A 26,204-nucleotide genomic window follows, 5' to 3' on the forward strand; every position below is an offset into this window, starting at 1 on the left:
TTTGTGTTCTTTAAGTAATCTGTAGTTCTAGTTTTGAGTGTTTTTTTGGTTAATTAGTTCTGTTTTATCCTGGCCGTTCACACCTCGGCTGAAGAAGTCTCTAGAAATGAAAGGACATTGAACAGGTCTAATAATGTTTTCATTATGTTTATGAGAGCTACAGTCTCTGAACAAACTATATGCATCACTTTAACACAGACTAAAGACATAGTTACTTTTTTGTTTTCAGTTCTACATACACTGTTTCTGATTCTCACTGTGATTCCCTCACCAGTTCGCTGACTGAGACACATCCAGAAATTTAGTTTGCGTTTTGTTTTCTTTATTTTTCTCAGAGAAACTCCCGGTGAAGTGACTGAGATCCATGTGACAGTGCTGTAAAGATGGCGTTTATTAAAGAGGAGAGTGAAGACATAAGGATTTCAGAAGTTTTCAGCATCAAACATGAAGATACTGAGGAACAAACAGGTCGGTTTCATACTAAAAGCTGAACTCAGTCATTCGATCCTTATTCAAATGTCCAGTTCTACAGAAATGAATGATATTTTTGAAGAATGGGTGTCCTAAATAAAGCGAATAAGACACAAATACTGTTTCTATAAGATTATTATAGGGTAAAATTGAATCTTTAACCTTTCTAATGATGGACAGTACTATGGTTGCCACCCGTTCCTTAAAATACAGAATCGTCCCGTATTTGAAGGTAAAATGATGTCCTGTGTCAAATCAATACGGGACGCAATTTGTTGCGTATTTTACAAAAGCCCACACTTAGCTGACTAAACAAATAAGGATTTTGCTGTGTGGATAATACTAATAGCAGTTATGATGAAATCAGTTTCAAAAGTAGTAGTAGTAGAGAAGCTCATTTATTAGTCGGTATGTTTTAGTCTTAAAAAGTGAAAGGTGCATAGTTGTAAGCAAAACAGACAATTATCTTTTCTTGTGAAACGTGACACCAAGATCGTGAAAAAAGGAATTCCTGTTCACAGAATTTAAATCACAAATAATGATGATGAAAAAGAACGGGTTGAATGTTGAACAAATTCATTACATATAACTATAAACTGATAAAAGTTCATCAGCATGCATTGATTAATCAAATTTTGTAGGAAAAAAATAATAATAATTTGCGACTAGCTTTCTCAGCTGGTCGCACAAGCACATAATTTGGTCGCAATTTTTTTTTTTTTGCTACAATGTGGTATTAACCAATGCATGCTGATGAACTTTTATCGTAGTTTATAGTTATATGGTAACGAGTGTTAAACTTTCAAGCCATTCTTTTTCATGAGTATTATTTATTTGAATTTTGTGAACGGGAATTCCTCTTTTGCTGTATTATAAGCTGGGCTTCGAATTCACAATCTTGGTGTCACGTTTTACAAGAAAAGATGATCGTCTGTTTTGCTTATATCTAGACACCTTTCACTTTTTAAGACTAAAACAAAAGATGGATTCATTGTAATTCTTAATTAAAAAGCACAACAACAATAAAACAGTAGGCTATAATGACAAACCAGCTTACATAACGTTTATTAACAAAAACAAATAAGACGAGGCATGGCATACACCACATGCTGTATTATATACCAACTAATAAATTACAGAATGTTTAGCAAACACTGAGGAATCAAATTAATTAAAAAACAAAAAATTAAAGAGAGCCTCCATAGTGTAACGTGAGGTGAACAGCAAAGATAACAAGCTTTTTAAAAAGAAAAGTAAAACTTAACTGGCTCTCGGGGACAGGACTTGCATGTTTTTTTTTGACAAGAATATCAACATGTTCGCCTTCTCTGGTTTAAGAAGCGGTCCTTTACTTTAGTGTGAAAACCAAATCCTCCGTCAGCCATTGTTTCCTCGATATTCCCATCGTTTTTGGCGCGCACTGCGCACATCTTCACGCTCGTGCTGACGCGGTGAGTCTATAGTGTTTGGTATAAACCAGGCTCTACACCTGAAGCGCTCATGCTGGAAGGGCCTCTCTTCACGTGATCAGTAAGATCTGACTGCTGCTATATGTGTCGCGGCTCTGCAACGCTCGCTGTATGGAGCTGACCATGCACTCGCACAAATGCAACCAGGTCAAATTTGGACTCGCACATTCTCAAAAAAGCTTTGCAAAGTCTAGAGCCCTGCCAGTTTGTCTTGCTAGTGTCCCTTCTTGGGACCTTTCTGTTGTCCTGAAGGTCCTGGTGGAGCCTCCTTTTGAGCCTCTGGAGTCAGTTCCCAAGAGGATTCTGACGCTAAAGGTCACTCTTTTGCTGGCGCTGGCCTCTTTAAAGCGTGTAGGGGACTTGCTGGCTCTCTCTGTCAGTGAGTCCTGCATTGAGTTCGCTCCTGGGCTGGTCAAGGCATTTTTGAGGTCCAAACCTGGTTATGTCCCCAAAGTTCTCTCCACGTCTTTTCGTTCGCAGGTGGTGGTGTTGCGGGCTTTCTTTCCCTCCTCTTCAAGTGAGGACAGTAATCTTCATCTGCTCTGCCCTGTCAGGGCTCTGAAGGTGTATGTGGACCGTTCCAGTCACTGGCGTAAGTCCCTACAGTTTCTCGTGTGTTTTGGTGGGCTACCAACCAAAGCTAGCACTCTGTTTTGCACAGAGGGCTAGCCACATCAAAGCACACGATTTCCCACTGGGTTAGGGAAGCTATTTCGATGGCCTACGAGGTGCGCGGTCTGCCTTCACCTCAAGACGTCAGGGCTCATTCTACGAGGAGGATGGCTTCCTCTCAAGCATTGTTTAGAGGGGTTCCCCTGGAGGATATCTGTATGGTGGCAGGTTGGTCCTCTCACCATACTTTTGTGAGGTTCTATAACCTTGATGTGAACACGGCTCCGGGCTCCCAGGTTCTTTCTGTTTGAGCCAGCTGTGTTTTAGTGCTCTGGTCTGTAATGGGCCAGACTTGGCAGCGTGTTAGCTTGGAGTGTGTGTCCACAATGAGCCCAAGGTTTTTTTTTTTTCCTCCATTTGTCACCTGATGGCATTTGGGTTCCTTGCAACTATCAACTTTGGCTTTCTTATTTGGGGATATTTAATTGTATTATAATTTCACTTTTGGATAAGAACATATGGATAATTTCATACAGTTGTGCTCAAAAGTTTACATACCTTTGCAGAATCTCCTAATATATGGAGAATATTTAAAAAAATAATAAGTCATATTTAGTACTGTCCTGAATAAGCTCTTTCACATAAGATATGTTTACATGTTTACCACTAGACAAAATAACAGTAGAATTTATAAAAATGACCCTGTTCGAACGTTTACATACCATTGAATCTTAATACTGTGTGTCGTTACTTGGATGAACCGTTTTTTGTTTTTTTGTGTGTGTGTGTGTGTGTGGGTGTGTTGTGTTGTGTTGTGTTGGTTGTTCATGAGTCCCTTGTTTGTCCTAAACAGTTAAACTGGCCACTGTTCCTCAGAAAAATCCTCCATGTCCCACAAACATCTTGGTTTTCCAGCATCTTTTACATATTTGAACCCTTTCCAGCAGGGATTGTATGCTTTTTAAATTCATCTTTTCAATGACACTATTTTCTTTTAAGAGCTGCTTTACAGCAGATTGAGCTCTTTGTGTCATTGAATCATTTTCCTGTTCAACACTTTAAGGCTGTTTTGAAGTAGTGTGTGTTGTATGATGTGTTATTTAAAGGGGCTTTTGTACCAGAGGAATCTTTCCATAGTTCGTAGAACTATTGCTAGAAGTACCTAGATTTACGTGTGTTTGCACCACAGGAACTAGGAATGATTTTAGTTCTAGGAACTCCTTTTACGGGAACTAAATTAGCACTTGCTTCAGAGTATGGTCTAAACCAGAGATATAGGAACTATCAGTGATGTAAGTGTACACTGATTGGCCAAATGCACATGAAACACTCTTAGCCCCACTTTTTGCTCTTTCAATGTGTAATTTATGTTTTTACGTTCCGTCTCCATTATTACGAAACCCACGACATGCAACAAAAGCAGCACTGATTATGGCATCCTCCATCTGCCGGTTGTTGACATTTGTCAATGCTGCATTTAAAGGCACCACTTTCGGCAGCTTCAGAATTCCTACCGCTGGTGCGAATGCAGGGGAAGTACCTTATGGCGCTTTTCCACTGCGTGGTATGCCTCGGCTCAGTACGGCACGGCTCGGTTTGGCATGGCTCGGTTTGTGTTTCCACTGCAGTTTAGTACTGCTTTAGAGTGGGCAGGATTATTCACATGTTGTTATAGTTGCGCCACCTCTACTGCCGTGACTCCTGAAAAACTTTTCCATTCCGCATCGCCCCATCAAGCTCTCGCTGGATCCGCTCCTCAGCTATCAGTGAGAGGAATGTCTATGCTTCCTCACTAGACCATAAAACCATTTTTTTGTTGTTAAAAAAAGGTGCGCTCTTTCAAAACATTTGCGTTCGATCCTTCGCTGGCTGTGCTGATTTAAATCTAGCGGGTCTGTTGTGTCTCGTGTCACAAGTTCAATGACGCAGGTAAAGAAAATTCTCTCCGGCCAATCAGTGATCAGCAGAGTTTACACGTCATGTTTTGGTAATGGTACAGTTCACTTGGAACCTCAACCGAGGTGGTACTGAAAAAAGTGCCGGGTACCAGGTACTGTACCAAGTGGAAAACCCCCCAAAAGTGAACCGTATCGTGCCGTACTATGCAGTGGAAAAGCGCCATTACTGGCTGTATAACTGACTCTGTAGCTCAGTGGGTACATGATCTAGCGTACATGTTTTTTATTTTGATGTCTTGATGCCTTGTTGTTTGGTGCCGCTAAACTGGGGTTAACTTGTATTTGTCTTTTTTAGATATGATGGCACTGAAAGTGGAGAGTCAAGAACTAAATGAAATGGAAGAGAAAGATCAGTATGGAAAACATGATTTCACAAATGGAGAAAAATATTTTAGTTGCTCACAGACTGAAAAGATTTCCTCGCAAAACGTTACTCAATGTTATTTCACCTGCCAACAGTGTGGAAAAGGTTTCAACAGAAAAACAAAACTTACAAAGCACATGAAAACTCACACTGGAGTGAAGCCATTCAGATGTGATCAGTGTTCAAAGAGCTTCAGAAAAATGGACTACCTTAACAGGCACTTAAAAACTCACTCTGGTGAGAAGCCTTTCACATGCCAGCAGTGTGGAAAGAGCTTCACACAAAAACAACATCTTAAAGTTCACATGAGAATTCACACTGGAGAGAAGCCATTCACATGCAAACAGTGTGGAAAGAGCTTCAGTGAAAAAGGACACCTTAAAGTCCATATGAGAACTCACACTGGAGAGAAGCCTTTTACCTGTGAATTCTGTGGAAAGAGCTTCATTGACAAAAGAAATGTAAATATCCACACGAGAATTCACACTGGAGAGAAGCCTTTCACTTGCCAACAGTGTGGGAAAGGTTTCACACAAGCAGAACATCTAAAAGGCCACATGAGAATTCACACTGGAGAAAAGCCATTCACCTGCAAACAGTGTGGAAAGAGCTTCACTGAAAATGGACACCTTAAAGTCCACATGAGAATTCACACTGGAGAGAAGCCTTTCACCTGTCAACAGTGTGGAAAGAGCTTCTCTCAAAAATGTCATCTTAAATTCCACGTTAGAAGTCACACTGGAGAGAAGCCTTTCACCTGCAAATTGTGTAGAAGGAGCTTCACAACAGCAATAAACCTCAGGTATCACATGAGAAATCACACCTGAGAGAATTCGTTCATGTGATCAGTGTGGAAAGAGTTTAAAAAAAAAAAAAACTGTAACTGTCACTTGAGTTCACCGAAAAAGTGTCAGCCTAAACCAGGGGTCAGCAACATTTATGTCATGAAGTGCCATTTTTAAGTTTCCTTGTTAAGCTCTGTGCCACAACCTGTATACCCCATATGTATAAATGCACAAACTTGTTCAGTTTGCACTTGCTGAAGATACTCCTCTGTGGTGGGCCTGATCTGTTGCGATGCGTGTTGCAGTTGCGCTGTCAAATCCATTTGATTTCTTGATGTTTGTTTGCTTTTTAGATAAGTTTTATAAAATTGTTCAAGAAAGCTCCACACAATTCATACATATTATAAAATACACAAAGTCATAGACTTATTTCCATTGTGGTCCTCTTTTTTTATGTCCAATAAAAACTATTATTTGCAGAACTAGTGTTTTAAGAAATCACTATTAGGTTACATGGCATCAGATGTGGACATTGCCCATGTCTTATACCATATATGATAATAGTTGAGGGCGGTGAAACATCAGTGTTTTTTCTGGGGGCTCACAATTCCAAGCTATGGCCCTGCATTTAAGAGTCTTTGCTGAGAAAAAAAAAAAATAATAATAATACTCAGTTTTTCACTACAATCATCTACTATAAGGAAAATAAGTCAGGGAGGACACACACAATCTAAATTACTTTTGCCAAATAATTAATAACTTATTGTAAAATGTTACCTATTGACTGTTTTTGTGGCCCTATAAAAATTGTAATTAAGTGGATAAATGTTTATTGAATTAAAGATTGACAAGTCTCTTTCTAAAAAAAATGCATCAAGTAAAAAAATATAAGTGTTGAGGAGGTTCCGTTATGGCACACGAGGAGCAGACAGCTGCACGGAACTCTCCCACAAACTTTTTTATGTTCTACCCATAAAGCCTCGCCATTTACAACATCTTAACTTAGGCTGCATTTGAATTTTTTATTGATCAGTGACCTTCAGAATGTCGAAGGGAAAGAGTAAACAGACTGATAAAGGTAGAGAAGTTTCCCTACAACCTGCGGCTAGCATTAGCATTAAGCTAGCCGAAATTAACCTGCTACACGACGAACTCAGAGCTTCGCTTGCTGCAGATTTTAGATTGTCAACTGAAACGTTGAGGGGGTTCCATACATTCGTATGTAATGGTAAAGTGATTATATTTCATTTCGTTTTTTATAAAGTCAATTTATGAAAACGTTTGGAGCACTTTTTGTTGGTTAAATGTACTTTTTTTTTTTTTTTTTTTAAGTAACGACCAAGCGGCCAGAAGCAGACAGTGAGCTGATCATAGCCTATGTTTGATCAATTTAGCCTTCTCAAATCATTACGACTTGCCTAGAATAAAATATATAGATATAAACAGTTCAAGCATATCACAATGTTAGTTTAAGTGTTTGAACTATATAAATGTGCGCTAGGTGCATATCTAAACGTTTGTGTGAAGAGTGGAAGCTGAAGCGCACTTTGCATGACATGGAGTCGCCAGAGCGGTCAATTGCATTTTTTTCTTGATAGTGGAAACAATTTCAAATATGCCGTAATTTTTGCTCATAAAGGTAAGAGTAATACATCATTCAGAACTGTAAAGGGTCTACTTTTATTTGTGTGCATTCACAATATCAACAAAACGTTGTGCTTTTATAAAATAAATAGGAAAACAGAGGATGTGCTTGCCGTCTCGTCTTGAGGAGCGCTTCACAATGATGAACCGAAACTCAACGAATTGAGTCACAAATATGATAAATATATCTATAGAAAGCTTTAAATTACTACTTTAAAATGAAATAATTCAAATCGAAAACAAAAACTCTTTCATTATGTAATCCGTAAAGATGCATTTCTCTCTATCTCTCTAAAGGCACGTCCAATGAGATGGCGAGTCATTTTTCATCACCATCTAAAATATAAAAATGTTTTTATGTTGCTCTGCTCTGAATTCCTTCGAATTTAAATGATTTCCTACAACGCAATTTTGTCTGATATGTGAATTATTTATTAGCCTATTTTTTAATCCATGCAGCAAATTCTTTAAAAACAGTTTTAAAAATTACTTTATTGCATTCCAGATGATTTTAAAGAACTTTTCACTATAAATTTTACGGGTAGCTTGAATGTAAAACGTTGTCATGAATTCATTATATGTAAAATAGGCTACAAATTAATTGTTGAAGTCTAACCCGATCTCAGGAACGTGTGGGTAGCACGATTTTCTCTTTCTATTTGACGCAATGTTTATAAGCAGAAATTGACTTTGGCATGCAAAAGACTGATACATTCATTATTAATGGCATGGCTGGTTCAGTCGACAGAAATACGGGACACACGGGCCTATAATTTACTGCTGAAATGTTTGCGGGGCAAATCTCAGGTTAGACTGAGTGCTCATGGTACGCACAGTGCGTACAGCTGTACACCTGCAGGCACCACTGCTCAGTGATAGAGTGCACAATCGGGCTACTCAAATAAATCACGTTGGATGTGCTTGGATGCAGCTGGTGGAATGCTCTTATACAAGTCTGTCAAATTGTTTTAGCATTTAGCATGCACAACATCACAATGGCACAGTGTGTACCTATTGACCACACGCCCAGCCTGAAGGTGTGTGTGAGACGAGATGCAGATGAATGCTCCAGCCCAAGCAGCGCTCCAAGCGCTTCAGCTGATACAATGTCTATAGTGTGATACAACAATGTCAACATGTAAAAGTTTGTATAACACAAAAAAAGCTCCCACGTTACCCAAACATCTTGATTAAATATTTATTCACATACAGATGCATTTATTTGACTGCTAAGCAATGCTAGCAACTGATTCAAAGAGACATTTATTTCCCATAGACCAGCTGCCACATCTTTTACGGCAATAATGATGGGCATTTTGACTAGCGAGCACCTCATAGGTCAGGACTCGTGCGCTGGTGCGGCTCTGTGCAAATTGGAAGGTGGATGCTTGCTAAGTAGACGACTGGACCTCAGCTTCTTCATTCCCATCATCTGCTGTGTGGATGGTCTGCAAAAGCCGGTGGAATTTTGATGATGTTCTAATGCAAAATACTTAAACATACATTACTTAGGCTTGGTTTGTGAAACATACCGTAGGGTGACCAAACGTCCTGTTTTCCCAGGACATGTCCTGGCTGTTTTTTATAAAGTGATGAAAATGTCCTGGTTTTCATTATTTTCATTGGGCCATTAAATTGACCGACACTAGGGCACTCTGCACCTGTGGTGCTGCATGTAATGTAATCCCTGAGAGGCTGCCGTGTGAGCGGCTCTCTTTACACTCACAACGAGCAAGCAGACAGCCGTCCGAGCACTTCTGCCTGCAACATGCTGAAGCGCAAATGCACATTTACCAATGAGTTACAGAAGAAATTCCCCACTTACTATCCCGGTCGGGACAAGTGGGAGGCTGCGTGCACAGTGTGCAAACCTGGCACATGTTTCGGTGTCCAATGGGGGTGCCACAGATCTCAAAGCTCACATGGATACCGAAAAACATAAAAAAGCTGTGCGAGGTGAGAGTAGTTCAACAAAGTTGACGGAGTTCTTTGTGAGACCCGGGAAATCTGAGGATGCTGTGAATGCAGCAGAGGGTGCATTGTCATTTCATACAGTGACACTCCACAACAGCTACAGGTCCATGGATTGCACTAGTGCATTTCTAAAAAAGGCATTCCCAGATTCTGACACCACTAAAAAGTTTAATAGTGCCTGCACTAAGACCGAAGCCATTGTGAATGGTGTTTTAGCGCCCCACTCTGTTGAAGTCACACGTGAAGCACTGAAAGAAATGTAGTATTGTGGTATTTGTACAGACGGGAGTATCCACGGAGCAGTGAAAATATCCCCGATCATAATCCAGTACTTTGATTGGAAGAAGGGCGGTGTGCAAACAAAATTAATTGAGGTGAAAGACACACCTAATGAGAAAGCAGAAACCATTGCAAATTATCTCACTGAAACACAATTTGTCTGAAAAATGCATTGCATTTACTGGAGACGATTTTTGGCCAGAAACCGGGATCGGTCATTCGCAAATGAATGGATCTTTCATCTGGAAGTGCAGAATCGCGGAGAAAAGGTGAACTCGTATACCAAGATCACAAATTGCGCATCTACAAGGACTACCGCCCTGAAGTTGCACGCAGAATTTAAAGGTGCTATGTCTGAACTCTATCAATGGGGCTTCAAACTTGTTCTTCTCTATCCGGCCAAGTTGTGCATCATTCTCTCGAATGGAGAGAAGAAACTGTTAAAGTCCACTAGAGGCCAATAATTTCGTTTTCGTTCAGGACCCGACGGGCTGTAATTGACTGGTTTTTAGTCCATAAATATATTTTATTTTTGTCTTGTTTGCATATTTATTTCTGTTGTATTGTTGTTCTTCTCAGTCATTCCCTTGCGTTTTGATTACTGAAATGTTGCCGGTAACCCTTGTTCAGATGGGTTATTCTGTGGGATTACTTTGGTTTTTATTGTGGGTTTTATTCAGGGCTTGTTGGAACTGATTAATTGTTTTCTGACTCAGGGGCTGACTTTGTTTCTGTCAGCATTTGTTAGAGGGGCTTTGGTGGGGAAGAAAGGTTGCAGGTTCGAGTTTCGGGTCCAGCAGGGATTGTCGGTGGAGTCAATAACCAGTGCTCTCTTCCACCTTCAATACCACGACTGAGGTGAGACGCTTGAGCAAGACTGCAACTGCTCCCCGGATGCCGCAGCATTGACTGCCCACTGCTATTTTAACTGTAACTTATCACGTAAATCGGGAATCACACCGGCATGGGACTTTGTTTTCAGTGCAAGCAGTTGATTTCTTGAATAAATGAGTTCCGGCATGTGAGAATCCATATCCATATAAATGATAATCAAAAACACAAAAAATCCATATCCATAGGATAAATGATAATGATAATAAATGTCACTCACGGTGGCACCGGAAGATGATACTGAAGATAATACACATGTTTAGGTCCTGACATGCCCTCTCCTCATTTTGGTTGTCTGTTTTCAAATTTTCTTTCAGCTATTTCCTCGTTTAATATTCAACCCTCTCCTATCATTGGGCTATTTGGTGTCCTGCCTACTAATTATTCTTTGCCCCCACTATTTTGCTCATTTTATTGCTTTCCTCACATTGCTGGCCAGACGACAAATTTTGCTTAACTAGGAAATTTCCTAACCCCCATCACACTCTTGGTGGATTAAAGACACCCTATATTTCATTCAAAATATTAGAAACTTGAAAAAATTAGACTTTCTTTTCACCGGCCGAGTACACCATTGTCTAACATTCGGAAGCCCTTTGAAGCTTACATACAAACTCTGCAAACTCTTAGTTTGTCTGATTAAGCCCTTTTCATTCCAGCTATAAATTTCATTTATGTATTGATTTGTAGAATTAAATTTTAAGTACACCTAATACTTTGTCTCTTTGTCTCAGTATCTCCTAATTTTCCATTATCTTCTGATGAGAATGTACTTACTTAACTACTTCCACTGTTACTTTCTCTTTTATCATTGTTATTTTTAAATGGGCATCGCTGGAATCGCTGGGCATCGCTGGAATTCCACTTCGCTGGTTTGAATCCTATCTCACTGGTAGGCCTTTCAGGGTGGCCTGGGGAGGGGAGGTATCCAAAGCACATACACTGGTCACTGGGGTTCCTCAGGGATCGGTTCTTGGACCCCTCCTCTTCTCCACATATACTACATCACTGGGTCCCATCATACAGGCACATGGATTCTCCTACCACTGCTATGCTGATGACACAGCTTTATCTCTCTTTTCAACCAGATGATCCAACGGTAGCTGCAAGGATCTCAGGTTGCCTGGCGGACATCTCTGCATGGATGAAAGAACATCACCTTCAGCTCAACCTGGCAAAGACTGAGCTTCTTGTCTTTCCCGCCGCTCTAACTCTACAGCATGATTTCACGATCCAGTTAGGTTCATCAACAATTACCCCATCAACTTCGGTCAGAAATCTTGGTGTAATCTTTGATGACCAGCTGACCTTCAAAGATCACATTGCAAAGACTGCTCGATCTTGCAGGTTTGCACTACACAACATCTGAAAGATCAGGCCCTTTCTGACGGAGCATGCTGCACAACTTCTTGTCCAGGCCCTTGTCATTTCTAGGCTGGACTACTGCAATGCTCTTCTGGCTGGACTTCCATCAAACACAGTCAAACCTCTACAAATGATTCAGAATGTGGCGGCACGACTGGTCTTCAAGGAACCCAAAAGAGCCCATGTCACACCTCTCTTTATCTCATTGCATTGGCTACCAATCGCAGCTCGCATCAAGTTCAAGACACTGATTCTTGCTTATAGAACAACCACAGGCTCAGCACCCGCCTACCTGCACTCACTATTAAGAATCTACATCCCCTCCAGAAATCTGAGATCTGCTAGTGAGCGACGCCTCGTGGTACCATCACAAAGAGGCTCAAAATCACTCTCCAGAACATTCTCGTTCACCATTCCTGGCTGGTGGAATGATCTTCCCACCCATATTCGGAGTACTGGATCCCTGTCAATCTTCAAGCAACAGCTGAAAACTCATCTCTTTCGACACTACTTGACTTCACCCTACACTTAAAAAAAAAAAAAATATTTCTCCTTATTTATTCCTTCCCTTGCTAGCTTGTACTTATTTAAACAATGCCTGAGACTTAGTGTTACAAGCACATCGTTTGTCTGATTGCCTCTTCAAGATGAATCGCTTTATGTATTCCCCAATTGTAAGTCGCTTTGGATAAAAGCGTCTGCAAAATGACTAAATGTAAATGTATTCATTTATTTATATTATTTGTAGTTTTCTTTCACCCTGAATAAAAATCATTTAAAAAATCATAAAAGCGTAAATAAAGTGTTGAATTATTTTCAGAATCTCACGTATTAGATGTAGTTCAAACTCTTTCATTTCTAGTTATTTTTTAGCACAACATCCATATGTATGTCACCAAGAATTTAACTCTGAACATCGTTGATATGTTTTATTATTTGCATGTAAATATGTTTGCACATTTCTGATTTTAGCGTGTGCAGTGTTGCTAACTTAGCAAATTTGTTGCTAAATTTACTTTAAACTTACTTTAAATTAACTTTTCAGACTACCCTAGCAACATTTTCTTCCAAAAGCACCTAGCAATAAATTTAGCTACTTTTAAAATTTATTTGGCAACTTTTTTGATAAGGGACTCAAACAATAAATAGGCACACATTTTCCATCTAAATTACACAAAAAGAGGAAACCAAAGATGCTTAGTAATTTGCAATTGTTCAATTTAATAATAATTGAATAATTCATTTATGATAACCTTGTTAGTAGCTTGTACCTGTGATTGTTGATCAGTTAGTACAATATCTAGAAAAATGGAAAAGGTATTATATAGTAAATTTATATAGTAATACATTTTAACATATATAAAATGTACTTTTTGCTGAGATTTGATTTGGTGACAATTTTGCATTGTGATTACACAATGATGTCATCGCGCAGTGACATCACAACACCATTTAGCAACTTTTAGCAACAAATCGACCTTCCTTTAGCAACTTTCACTGAAAATTAGTTGGTAACACTGAGCGTGTGAACGGGACTTTTATATTGGAGGGGAGATATGACATCATAAGGCTGTGCCAGGCTCCTGCTCTGTTGTGATTTGGCTGAAGAAAGGTTTGTGTTTTGAGCATTTGAAGTGTTCCAAACTGTTCTGGCAATTTTATGCTTCTAATGAGAACTCTTAAATTAATGTTTTATTACTGAATGCAACATTGTAATGCTCTGTATGACATTTTTGAATTTTTTTTTTTTTTTAGCAAAGTGCATCCACACATGAGTAACATTTAGTTTGGATTTATTTTCCTTCTGTTAATTATTCTCATCTTGTCCAAACTCACACAAAACATCCACGTGACACACTATTATAAAGATGGCGTTTATTAAAGAGGAAAGCGAAGACATTAGGATTTCAGAAGTATTCAGCATCAAACATGAAGATACTGAGGAACAAACAGGTCGGTTTCTTTCTCAAAGCTGAACTCTTCTCTTGATTCTTATTCACAATACAGCTATAACAGAAATTAATGATATTTCTGAAGAATGTCATATGATTTTCCTAATTATGGCTTTTATTTGACCTGGAGTGTAGGCCAGGGCCAGTTCTAGACATTAGAGCCCCCAATAAAAAACACTTGAAACAAATATGTTTACTAACATTTTTATTTATACAACATTTCATTTAAAATTTTGTATAACAATATAAGTCTTCACTATCACTTTTTTATCTATTTAACACATCCTTGCTGAATATTATTGTTTTTTAAATTCAAAGCATCACGTCTGGGCACGTCAACTGCGCTCGCGCTCTTTTAAACTCGTAATAAAGCGGTCAATGATCTTTCCAGAAAAGGAACTGAAAATTCCCGAAGGGAAATTTGAAGGGGGCCAAGGGAGTGGGGCACCATCCCAATCTCTTTCTGGTGGGCATATAAAATTATAAATTAAATTGAAATACATATTCAGCAGTAAAATCAACTAATATTACCAACAGTAACATCTGTAAAAAGTTAACATTAGTGCTGTCAATTCATTTATAAAAATTGTAATTAATCACACATTTTTCTGTAATTAATTGTGATTATTCACATATTAATATATTTATATTGTCATAGTTAGAACCTCCAAATTAATATAGAAACAACATAAATATGGTATATTTTAAATATGTTTAATGACATCTTTTTATTAAGGTAGACTATTATTATTGAAGATTAGTATCATTGATACCAGTAAAGTTACTGATGTCTCTATTAAATTCATTTCCCCCTTAATTATAGCCATTCAACATTACAGTATAATTGAAGCCATTATTTGTAACATTTAATAGGCTCTGAAAAATATAACTTTTAATTTAAGTGAACTTAAAACAATCTTCACATAAAATATGCTATAAATTGTACATAAACTATATAGATTCATCTTTATTCAAGCTACAAAAGTTAATCAGAGACTAGAGCAGTCGAGTGATTTCTCTTTTTCTTTTGTTCTTAGATTTCCATTAATGACAGGTTTCACTTTAAAAGCAGCGCTGTCTCTTTAAATCCTGACGCGGATCTAACACACATCCGCTTTTCTCTCAACTCTTTACGGTTATTTAAGACTTTATAACTCATTTAAGACTGTGTTTAAGGAAACCTTTAAAAGAGACATGAGAATTCACACTAAAGAGAAACCTTTCACCTGCCAAGAGTGTGGGAAGAGTTTTACAAAGTGGACATCTTAAAGGCCATGTTAGACGTCACACTGGAGAGAAGACCTTTCACCTGCCAACAGTGTGGAAGGAGCATCACAACAGAAATAAACCTCAGGTGTCACATGAGAATTCACACAGGAGAGAAGCCGTTTACTTGTGATCAGTGTGGAAAGAGTTTCAAACATAAAAAAATCCCTTAACTGTCACTTGAGTTCACCCAAGAAGTGTGGAAAAAGTGTCAGCCTAAACCAGGGGTCAGCAACCTTTATGTCATGAAGTACCTTTAACAGAAAGCAGCTTTAACAGTTCTAAATAGCCTACAAAATTCACAAAACTCCCCGAGTCTCAGGAGGATATTTACACACGTGCTCTAGTGTACTTATTTACCTGTAGTTGTTAATGATGATGGGTGTCATCCGATATCTGTTTATGCTTTCATTTTTCGTTCTTACTGTTATTTAGAAAGACAGACAACAGAAATACATAGAATGTGTGAATTAGCTCTTATGTGAGTGCAGTGTTACCGAATGAGCATTTTAAACTGATGTGCTCTACACTCTTACTTCTGTGTCGACACTCTTTTAATATAGTGATATAATGATTTGCAGTGCCTCTTTGATTTCTTGTTGATTTTGGCAAATCTGCTTCTTCCACACAGAAATTCAGCTGGAATATTCCCATCAGTTTATAAGTGAAGACGAGCATCAAATCATCAGGAAAAAATCTGTAAAGACTGAGTTTATTAAAGAGGACAGAGAGGAGCTGAGAGATCCAGAACCCTGCAGAATCAAACACACTGAAGATACTGAACAACAAACAGGTTGGTGTTTATGCTTCATTATTCCATGGTTTTATATGCACTTCACGTCGGGTGGTTCTTTGCCTCCACGTTGTGCATTTAAAATCCTTTAATGCACGGCTAGCCGTTGATTATCCCTTAATTCCCGGTTCTAAAGTTTCAAATATTTTTAGATTTTGTTTGTTATATTTGGAAAAATCTTTAGAGATCTTAAATAATATAACTAAATCAAATAAAAAGGGACACTTTCTATGAACTGCGTACTTTTTTTGCAACAAAATTATTTGTTAGATAATTGTGTTGTTGATCAAATCCCATGTTTCTGTTTGTTCTTATTATGCTTTAAAAATCATACTTTGAAAATAAAGGTACCTCATTCATGGAAATTTTCAGGGATGTATAGCGGGTAAAATAAGTATTGAACACATCACCATTTTTCTCAGTAAATATATTTCTAAAGGTGCTGTTGACATGAAATTTTCACCAGGGCCCATTCTTCGTACGTCGCTAACTTAGTTAGCTGGATTTGATTGCTGACGATTTGGCAGGATCTTGGATTGTTTGGTTCTTCAAAGCTCATCCTAGACTTGCTGTCATAGCAACAGGTCCATAAGCTTAAAGGGATACTCCACCCCAAAATGCAAATTTTGTCATTAATCACTTACCCCCATGTCGTTCCAAACCCGTAAAAGTTCCGTTCGTCCTCGGAACACAATTTAAGATATTTTGGATGAAAACTGGGAGGTTTGTGACTGTCCCATTGACTGCCAAGTAAATTACACTGTCAAGGCACAGAAAAGTATAAAAAACATCGTCAAAATAGTCCATCTGCGTTCAATCTGAATTTCATGAAGCGACGAGAATACTTTTTTGTACGCAAAATAAAAAATAAAAGGTACAAAATAAAAAACTGATGACAGAGAAGAGTGTACACACTTTGCGTCCATCGGATGCTCTCCAAAACGACGCTACGCTGACACAGAGAGACTTTTCATTGATCTATTATAGCATTTACGTAGGTTTGTTTGCTTGGCTGTTTCCTTATAAAAGTCCAGAAATTTGTCAAGTTTTTCGTCAGGTGTCTTTTTTAATTACATGATGTCATTATGTTGATGTCTTGCCGCCAGCCAATCGCCGCATTGCTGATCGTGGTTTCGATTTAAAGCAAAAGTTCACTGACAGCCTCCTTAGCCATGACAGGACAGGGAAAAAGTTCACTGATGGCCTCTTTAGCAGTGACAGGACAGGGCAAAAGTTCAGTGACGGCCTCCTTAGCCGTGACAGGACAGGGAAAGAGCTCACAGACGAGTACCACTGACACCTCCAGAGATTCTGCAGCAGAGGCCGCCAGTGGTGGTACCATAAGGAGACTGGGAGAGTTAATCTACGGTTCCTTCGACCGTGACATGACGAGCTGGAAGTGCATTGCTGGGCGTCACCACCACGCAAGGAGCTGAAGCGGGCACCGCCACTTCGGGAGGTTCTGCAGCATGCGTCGCCACCTCTGGAGAAACTGCAGCCGGCACCATCGCTTCGGGGGAATACAGCAGGGTGCGCTACTACCTCCGGCTGTTCTGCAGCCTCAGCCTCCACCTCTAGAGATATCATAGTATCACGATGCCCTCTTTGGGAGTTCTGTGGTGGTGTATGCAGCCCAAACACACCAAAAAGCGATTCCCATCATGGGAAGCACTTTAGACAGGGGAATCAGATCGGGAACAGGATGGCTAGAATGAGTGGGTTTGGGGATACCAGCTGCACGTACAGACACCAGCGGTGTATCCCTCACACTGGATAAGAGACTGGGAAATTCGAAGCACTGACCTTGAATATCTGGGTGTGACGGACAGGATGTCACTAGACTCTGGATGATCAGCTGTGATGTGGTGTGACTCTGGATGATCAGCTGTGACGTGAAGTGACTCTGGATGATCAGCTGTGACACGGTGTGACTCTGGATGATCAGTTGAGACGTGAAGTGACTCTGGATGATCAGCTGTGACACGGTGTGACTCTGGATGATCAGCTGTGATGTGGTGTGACTCTGGATGATCAGCTGTGACGTGAAGTGACTCTGGATGATCAGCTGTGACACGGTGTGACTCTGGATGATCAGTTGAGACGTGAAGTGACTCTGGATGATCAGCTGTGACGTGAAGTGACTCTGGATGATCAGCTGTGACGTGAAGTGACTCTGGATGATCAGCTGTGACACGGTGTGACTCTGGATGATCAGCTGTGACACGGTGTGACTCTGGATGATCAGTTGAGACGTGAAGTGACTCTGGATGATCAGCTGTGACGTGAAGTGACTCTGGATGATCAGCTGTGACGTGAAGTGACTCTGGATGATCAGCTGTGACACGGTGTGACTCTGGATGATCAGTTGAGACGTGAAGTGACTCTGGATGATCAGCTGTGACGTGAAGTGACTCTGGATGATCAGCTGTGACACGGTGTGACTCTGGATGATCAGTTGAGTCGAGATCTAAATACTCTTGTACATAATCCTCGAGCGATCGGAAACCCTGCTCGAGGGTTAATAATAGTCTAGCAATATCCATACCTGGCCATTGTCCACTTGAAAAGCCGCTGGATCCTTGTGTGGCCGAGTATTCTGTTACGGGGCAAACGAGACGAGAGGATCCATTTGCAGGGTTTTATTTAAAGACATGGTCATAAATACAAGCAGGGTCGAACAATGGCAAACAGGTACAACACAGGCAAGACAAAGTAATCATAGGGCAAGTGTGGGTCTTCGATCGGTGAACAGTATCCAACAGGGCAAGGAAAAGGGTTAATCCAGGAAATACAGCAATAATCCAGGCAGGGGAAAACAATCCGAAACAGGCAAGGCAAGACTAAGACTAAGAAAACTAAGACAGGCTCCGTAAGGTAACTGTCAGCTATGGTAGCGATATGTGCATACAATACTCGGCGACTGAACGAGGAAGTCCAGGGCTTATAAAGCATGTCTGATTGGATACAGCTGTTTGCGTATGATCAGGTGAGCGTTTGATTAGTTAGATGGCTGATGGGACATGTAGTCCAAGGTAATCTTCCACACAAATAGTCTTCAAATCTTGAAAGTTCTGTGGCCTCTTCTATAAACTCTGATCTGTAGTTCTTTCCATAGATTTTCTATTGGATTCAAGTCAGGTGATAGCTTTATTTTCTTTCTCCGAAACCAATTGAGAGTTTCCTTGGCTGTGTGTTTGGGATCATTGTCTTGCTGAAATGTCCACTCTTGTTTCATCTTCATCATCCTGGTAGATGGCAGCAGATTTTTATCAAGAATGTCTCAGTACATTTTTTTCCATTCATCCTTCCTTCAATGATATGAAGTTTGCCAGTGCTACACCATTATGTTTTTGGGTTGATGTGCAGTGCCATTTGACCTCCAAACATGGTGTGTATTATGGCATCCAAAGAGTTCAATTTAGGTCTCATCTGACCAGACAAATATTCTCCCAGTACTTCACAGGCTTGTCTAAATGTTGTGCAGCAAACTTTAAACAAGCTTCAGCATGCTTTTTTCTTCAGCAATAGAGCCTTGTGTGGTGAGCGTGCACACAGGCCACGGCGGTTGAGTTTTCTTTGAAACAATTGTAATTGCTAATTTCAGGTCTTTCTGAAGCTCTCCACAAGTGGCCCTTGGCTCTTGGACAACTCTTCTGATAATTTTTTTTTACTCCTCTGTCCGAAATCTTGCAAGGAGCACCTGGTTGTTGCCGGTTTATGGTGAAATTATGTTCTTTCCACTTCTGGATTATGGCCCCAACCGTGCTTACTGGAACATTCAGAAGTTTAGAAATCCTTCTGTAACCAAAGCCATCAGTATGTTTTGCCACAATAAGCTTGCGAAGGTCTTGAGAGAGCTCTTTGCTTTTACCCATCATAATATGTTTCTTGTGTGACACCTTGGTAATGAGACCTCTTTATAGGCCATCAGTTGGGACTGAACCAGATAATATTAATTTCCATGGACAAGAGGCAGGATTGCTTTCTAATTACTGATAGATTTCAGCTGGTGTCTTGGCTTTCCATGCTTTTTTGCACCTCACTTTCTTCATGTGTTCAATACTTTTTCCCTTTGTCTTTCCATTTTATTACGCATAACTTAATTTCTGAACTTATTTGTTTTGTTTTCTTTATATGTATGGATTACTTGGGTTGTTACCAACATCTGGTGAAATGTTCATGTCAACAGCACCTTTAGAAATACAGTATATTTACTGAGAAAAATGGTGACGTGTTCAATACTTATTTTACCCGCTGTAAAATGTACTAGATGTATTTAAACAACAGCATCAGAATTATTAAAATTGTGAATAGCAATTGTTTCCACTGTTACATCAGGGTTCAATTTTATGTATTTTCACTTTTTTATGAGTTACTGACAAATTAACTGTTTTTGCTTTTGATTGAAGTTGATTGAAGAAAATGAGGACAAAGAAGAATTGAGCGAAGTTGAGGGGGAAAATCACTTAAAAACTGGAGAAAACCCTTTAAGATGCTGTCAAAGCAAACAGATAATTTTAAGGAAAACAAGAGCCAAGAAATCTTTAACCTGCATTCAGTGTGGAAAGAGTTTGACATGCAAATATAAGCTTAATGTTCACATGAGAGTTCACACTGGAGAGAAACCGTTCAAGTGTTCACACTGTGACAAGAGATTCAGTCAGTCAACAACTCTGAAAATACATGAGAGGATTCACACTGGAGAGAAACCGTTCAAGTGTTCACACTGTGACAAGAGATTCAGTCAGTCAACAACTCTGAAAATCCATGAGAGGATCCACACTGGAGAGAAGCCGTACACATGTGATCAGTGTGGGAGCAGTTTCACACGAAAAGGACATTTTACAGAACATATGAGAGTTCATACTGGAGAGAAACCATACACTTGTGATCAGTGTGGAAAAAGTTTCACACACTCATCAAGCCTTAAGAAACACATGAACATCCACACTAGAGAGAAACTGCACACATGTGATCAATGCGGGAAAACATTTTTGAGAGCTTCAGTCCTGAAGAAACACCTGAGAGTTCATACAAAGGAGAAGCCACATTCATGTCATTTGTGTGAAAAGAGTTTTTCACGTTTACATTATTTAAAGGTACATCAGAAAATACATACTGGTGTGAGAGAGTACATGTGCTTTAAAGTGTGAAAAAACTTTTACTTCAGCAAACTGTTTAAAACTGCATGAGAGGATTCACACTGGAGACAAACCATATAACTGTGGGAAGCCTTTTCTATAATTCATCTGCTCTACATAGTCATACAAAAAATAATCACAGTAAGTAGATCATCTACAGATCCAGCACTTACAGATCTGGGCCCGTATTCACAAAACATCTTAAGGCTAAAAGTAGCTCCTAACTCGCCGATTTAGGAGAAAATCTTAAAAATAGTGGGTGTGTCAGTCCTAAATTTAGGACTCCTAAACTTTTGCTATTTTACAAAGCGTTTTAGCACTAAAACTAGCTCCTAAATCTGTGAAATGTTAGGAGTAGTGAAGAGGACTCCTAAATCACTAAGACCAACAACTATCCTAAAATGTCTGTTGCCAGCAATCTGCCTCAGAATATAAACATTTTAGAAACATTTGATGATAATGAGCCTTTAAAATGGTACCACCTTTAAGGTTTGGAGGTTATCCCAACTCCAAGTTTTCCTTTGATTATATCCTTTTCATTAACCAGTTGGGCAAGAAGTAACAGCTGCCCTTGCATCCAGTTTGGTTTTCTTTTACATTTGCATGAACTTACTATCAGCCATGATTATTCTACTCTGTTAATTAAAACGCTGTTTATATGCATCTGCCACAAGAAGCATACATGAAAGAGACTGACAATTAGCTGAACATATATTTGTTTAATTAGTGACACTTAGCCTGCATGTTAAAATCTTTATTTGAATGTGGCAATTAACATTTTTTAAACATTTAGATCATTTGGATATGGCAGCGTAATATCGTGCTCTACAATATTTCTATGAATAAATCTCTGACAGAGACCCCTCCCCTCTCCTATCAGCGAATCACTGTGTGCATAGTTAGTAAGCGTGCTGACGTCATCCATAGCAACAAGGTAAACCCCGCCCCCTTACGCTTAAGACTTCTCTCTATTCCTTAGTAAAAGTTTGTCTCACCAGCTTTGTTAATAGGTTTTAAGAGAAAACTCTTAGCTAAAAAGTCTTTAGGAGAACTCTTAGTACTAAGATAAAATGTTTTGTGAATATGGGCCCTGATTCGCGTCATCACCAAATGTGATGCCAACCAATAAAATATCATCAGGATAAATCTGTCATTACAAGTGACCTGACGAAGAAACATTATCTAAATTTTCACAGTGAATAAAGTTCATCTTCACCTTCATAACCAGCAGATTCAACTGAGATTCAGATCAACTCAAAGATGGAGTTCCTCCCCAAAGAACAATGTCAAAAAAAAAAATGTATTCTTGCTTTTCATTTTATATATCATTGTGCTTCCTTATGAGTTTCATGTTGTTCAATTGACTTATAATGCATATGTGTCACTAACACATATATGTGTTTGTTTTTACAAACCGTTCTTGTTCAGGAAGATGAAGAAGAGACTAACACTTTTAAGAAAGAATTAAGTTTATTTTAAATTTTGTTCTTCACTGTTGTTTCTAAAATGACTTAGAATGTTTCTAAATTATTCTTCCTCTTATGATGTAGTTAGGAAATTCAGATGCAAGATATACTGTCATGTAGCTTTGTAATTGATCCTTCTTTGCTTCTCTTTTGTTAATATTTGGCTGTTTCTACTAAATTAAATGGCAGGACATATTTGCTGAAAATATTGCAAAAATTTTATTGAGGTACACCACATTTAACATTCACATTCAAACTGAGATCCATGTTTCACTACATTTAAAAACCTTTACAATTTGCAGTTAATTCCAGTCTGGAACAAAAACACAACAGGGAACAATGTAATTTCTCTCATCACTGTCATATGAAAACTGCCTGTCATAAGGTCTATAGTATATCAAATCATCCACACAAATGAGAGTGAAAATATTACCCACCGCCTCAATACAGAATGCATGCACATGCTCATCAAAACACACTGTAATTACATTACTGGCCAAAAGAAAAGCTTGTCCATCTTTTACAATAATACTGATAACCTTATTAAAAACGGGCATTTCATTTTCAACAGCAGAGCAAACATACATTTAACTTGGTATTCAGTTCCATAGTTTTTTACCCAGGTTGTAGTGGAGACAGTGGGTACATTCCAAGTTTCATTTAAAAGCTCATTACCCTTCAGTAAGTGCAAGTAGAGATTTCATTAAAAGGACCAAACTGAAATCTTTTAAAATAAAAACTCTCCCAATGAAAAGCCACCTGATGTTGATGTTTCTTGGCCAATGTTTTGGTTATGTTTTTAAAGTTCTTTAAAGACTTCTTAAAAAAGTTATGCTTCCCTTCGTACCTCATGCACGACATGTGTATAAGTGGACCCACTTTCCTAATGCATCTAGGATAATGGATCATTAGATTAGATTAGATTCAACTTTATTGTCATTACACAAGTACAGGTACAGGGCAACGAAATGCAGTTTAGGTCTAACCAGAAGTGCAATAGCAGCAAGTGCAGTATATACAATGGTTAAATAAGTGCAGGACAAGGATATGTACTGAATATATGTATAAATATATATAGAAAGATGGTTATTAATATAAACAGAATTTACAGGTGAATATGTATAGTGAATAAATATACAGATGGCTATTACTATAAACAGAATTTACAGGTGATATGTACTATCAATATAATATATATACAGATGACTATTACTATAAACAAGGTGTAAAAGTGCAGTGGAAGTGATTGCATATTACAATTAGACATACGGTGCAAAATGTTAATGTAAACATTGATAATGTAAACAACATTATTTTGGCAGTGCAAATGAGCATAGTCCAATTTAGGTATGGTAGTGCAAGATACAAAAGTAAACAGTTGTTACTGTGATAAAATTTACATTCAGTAGTGCAAATAAGGCAGATGTGAGGTAGGAGAGAAGAGTTAATAATATATGAGGAAGTGGATCAACGGGGTTAGAGTTCAGTAAAGAGACAGCTCTGGGAAGAAACTGTTCTTTAGTCTGCTGGTCCTGGTCCGGAGGCACCTGAAACGCCACCGGAGGGCAGGAGAGAAAACAGTCTGTGGGCTGGGTGAGAGGAGTCCTTAAGGATGCTGCGAGCTCGATGCAGACAGCGTTTCCTCTGGATGTGTTCGATGGCAGGTAGTGGAGTCCCTGTGATGCGCTGGGCAGTTTTCACCACCGCTGCAGTGCCTTGCGCTCCGCAACAGAGCAGCTCCCATACCATACTGTGACACAGTTGGTCAGGATGCTTTCTATTGCGCAGCGATAGAAGTTCACCAGGATAGCAGAGGAGAGCTGATTCTTCCTCAGTGTCCTCAGAAAGAAGAGGCGCTGGTGAGCCTTCTTGACCAGGCTGGAGGTGTTGGTTTTCCACAACATGTCCGCCGAGATGTGGATCCCCAGGAACTTGAAACTGGAGACACGCTCAACAGCCATTCCATTGATGTGGATGGTGTCGTGTGTGCCTCTTGACTCCTTCCTGAAGTCCACGATGAGCTCCTTCGTTTTGGTGGTGTTGAGGAGCAGGTTATTTTCAGTGCACCATGTGGCCAGGTGCTGGATCTCCTCCCTATAGGCAGTCTCATCGTTGTTACTGATGAGGCCAATCACCGTGGTGTCGTCTGCAAACTTGACGATGGAATTAGATCCATACACAGGCTTGCAGTCGGAGGTGAAGAGGGAGTAAAGAAACGGGCTTAGCACACAGCCCTGTGGTACACCAGTGTTAAGTGTGATGGATGTGGAGCAGGTGAATCCTGATCGAACATTCTGGGGTCTGTTGGTCAGGAAGTCCAAAATCCAGTTACACATTGAGGTATTGATGCCCAGGTCTCCAAGTTTGGCTATTAACTTGGTTGGGATGACAGTGTTGAATGCTGAGCTGAAGTCAACAAACAGCATACGTGCATAAGTGTTCTTATTGTCCAGGTGAGTGAGCACAGAGTGCAGTGCCATGGAAACTGCGTCCTCTGTGCTCCTATTGCTACGGTAGGCAAACTGGTGTGAGTCCAATGTGGATGGTAGAGAGTCTTTTAGGTGTTCCAGGACCAGCCGCTCAAAGCACTTCATGACGATGGGTGTGAGTGCTACAGGGCGGTAGTCATTAGGGCACCTCGGACTAGAGTGTTTTGGCACTGGCACAATGGAAGTGCATTTAAAGCATGTTGGTACGGCTGCTTGGGCAAGAGACAGGTTGAAAATGTCTGTAAAACCCCAGCGAGCTGCTCCGCACATGCCCTGAGAACACGACCAGGGATGTTGTCTGGTCCAGCAGCCTTGTGCGCTGATCCGGCTCAGTGCCTTGCAGACATCTGTGGAGGAGAGTATGATTGGTGGGTGGTCAGCTGAGGGATTGAGCTTGGTGGCAGTTTCTCTGTTGTCTCTTTCAAAGCGAGCATAAAAGTAATTTAGCTCGTTCAGGAAGTTGACATCAGTGGCTGCGGGGGTGGAGTGGGTGGGTTTGTAGTCACTGATGGCCTGAATGCCCTGCCACATGCGTCGAGGGTCAGAGTTGGAAAAGTGTCCCTCTATCTTTAGCTTGTAGCAGTGCTTGGCCTTTTTGATGCCCCTCTTCAGGTTTGCTCTGGATGTGCTGTAGGCTTGTGCATCTCCTGATCTGAAGGCAGTGTTGCGTGACTTCAACAGGAGTCGCACTTCCTTGTTCATCCAAGGCTTCTGATTTGGATATGTGGTGATCTGTTTCTGGGTTGTAACACTGTCAATGGTGATATTGATATGATCCAATACAGAGGAGGTGTAAGAGTCAATGTCTGTGTGAGCGCCACTGGTGGCTTGAGAAGCAAACATACAGTCTGTGTGTAGAAACTTTTCCTGGAGTGTGGAATCTGCCCCCGCAGGCCACACCTTGATGGTCTTCACTGATGGCTTCACACGGTTGATGAGGGGTGCATATTTGGGGTGAGGAACAAAGAAAGGTGATCTGACTGTCCCAGGTGGGGAGGGGTGTCGCAACGTAAGCTCCAGCCATGTTTGTGTAAACATGGTCTAAGGTTTTGTTTCCTCTGGTGTGACAGGAAACATGCTGGTGAAACTTGGGTAGCACTGACTTTAAGTTTGAGTGATTAAAGTCACCTGCAACAATAAAAGCCGCTTCCGGGTGATCAGTCTGTTGTTTACTGATGGCTGCGTGAAGTTCTTTCATAGCAAGCTTGGCATCAGCATCCGGGGGAATATAGGCTGCAGTTATAATGGTGGAAGTGAACTCCCGCGGTAGATAAAACGGTCTACA

General features: G+C 39.9%; 3 protein-coding genes across 4 annotated transcripts in view; all 3 read left to right on the forward strand.

Annotated features, from left to right (window-relative positions):
• The first annotated feature begins 333 nt into the window (after positions 1-333).
• The window catches only part of LOC131536533 (gastrula zinc finger protein XlCGF8.2DB-like), a 61,580-nt gene continuing 35,709 nt past the window's right edge, over positions 334-26,204 (forward strand). The window contains exon 1 of the mRNA XM_058769532.1: positions 334-468. The gene's annotated coding sequence lies outside the window, so the exon portion shown is untranslated. The remainder of the gene's footprint in view (positions 469-26,204) is intronic.
• Positions 336-6,855, forward strand: LOC131536539 (gastrula zinc finger protein XlCGF8.2DB-like). 2 transcript variants are annotated; one of them, XM_058769543.1, is made up of 3 exons: positions 336-468; positions 2,421-2,532; positions 4,806-6,855. In XM_058769543.1, exons 1-3 carry the CDS (start codon positions 445-447, stop codon positions 5,699-5,701), a joined length of 1,032 nt encoding a protein of 343 aa, XP_058625526.1. In that variant the 5' UTR covers positions 336-444; the 3' UTR covers positions 5,702-6,855. The 2 variants fall into 2 exon arrangements, with proteins under 2 accessions (XP_058625526.1, XP_058625527.1); XM_058769544.1 differs by lacking the exon at positions 2,421-2,532 and having other exon boundaries at positions 4,806-6,849.
• On the forward strand, positions 13,388-23,171 carry LOC131536541 (zinc finger protein 239-like). The gene is made up of 4 exons (XM_058769546.1): positions 13,388-13,424; positions 13,568-13,765; positions 15,662-15,823; positions 20,231-23,171. The coding sequence occupies exons 2-4, from the start codon at positions 13,681-13,683 to the stop codon at positions 20,974-20,976; spliced, it is 993 nt and encodes a 330-aa protein (XP_058625529.1). The 5' UTR covers positions 13,388-13,424; positions 13,568-13,680; the 3' UTR covers positions 20,977-23,171.

Source organism: Onychostoma macrolepis, chromosome 03 (genome assembly GCF_012432095.1).
Source record: "Onychostoma macrolepis isolate SWU-2019 chromosome 03, ASM1243209v1, whole genome shotgun sequence".
In the NCBI taxonomy this organism is placed as follows: Eukaryota; Metazoa; Chordata; class Actinopteri; order Cypriniformes; family Cyprinidae; genus Onychostoma; species Onychostoma macrolepis.

What these genes read in the sequence shown, in the direction of transcription:
- LOC131536539 (XM_058769543.1), top strand. Translation starts at nt 445, where the DNA reads ATGAAGATACTGAGGAACAAACAG. An exon ending in AGATACTGAGGAACAAACAG is followed by an intron (nt 469 to 2,420) that starts GTCGGTTTCATA and finishes TTTCGTTCGCAG; the next exon opens with GTGGTGGTGTTGCGGGCTTT. An exon ending in GGACCGTTCCAGTCACTGGC is followed by an intron (nt 2,533 to 4,805) that starts GTAAGTCCCTAC and finishes TGTCTTTTTTAG; the next exon opens with ATATGATGGCACTGAAAGTG.
- LOC131536541 (XM_058769546.1), top strand. Translation starts at nt 13,681, where the DNA reads ATGGCGTTTATTAAAGAGGAAAGCGAAGACATTAGGATTTCAGAAGTA. An exon ending in AGATACTGAGGAACAAACAG is followed by an intron (nt 13,766 to 15,661) that starts GTCGGTTTCTTT and finishes TCTTCCACACAG; the next exon opens with AAATTCAGCTGGAATATTCC. An exon ending in AGATACTGAACAACAAACAG is followed by an intron (nt 15,824 to 20,230) that starts GTTGGTGTTTAT and finishes GCTTTTGATTGA; the next exon opens with AGTTGATTGAAGAAAATGAG.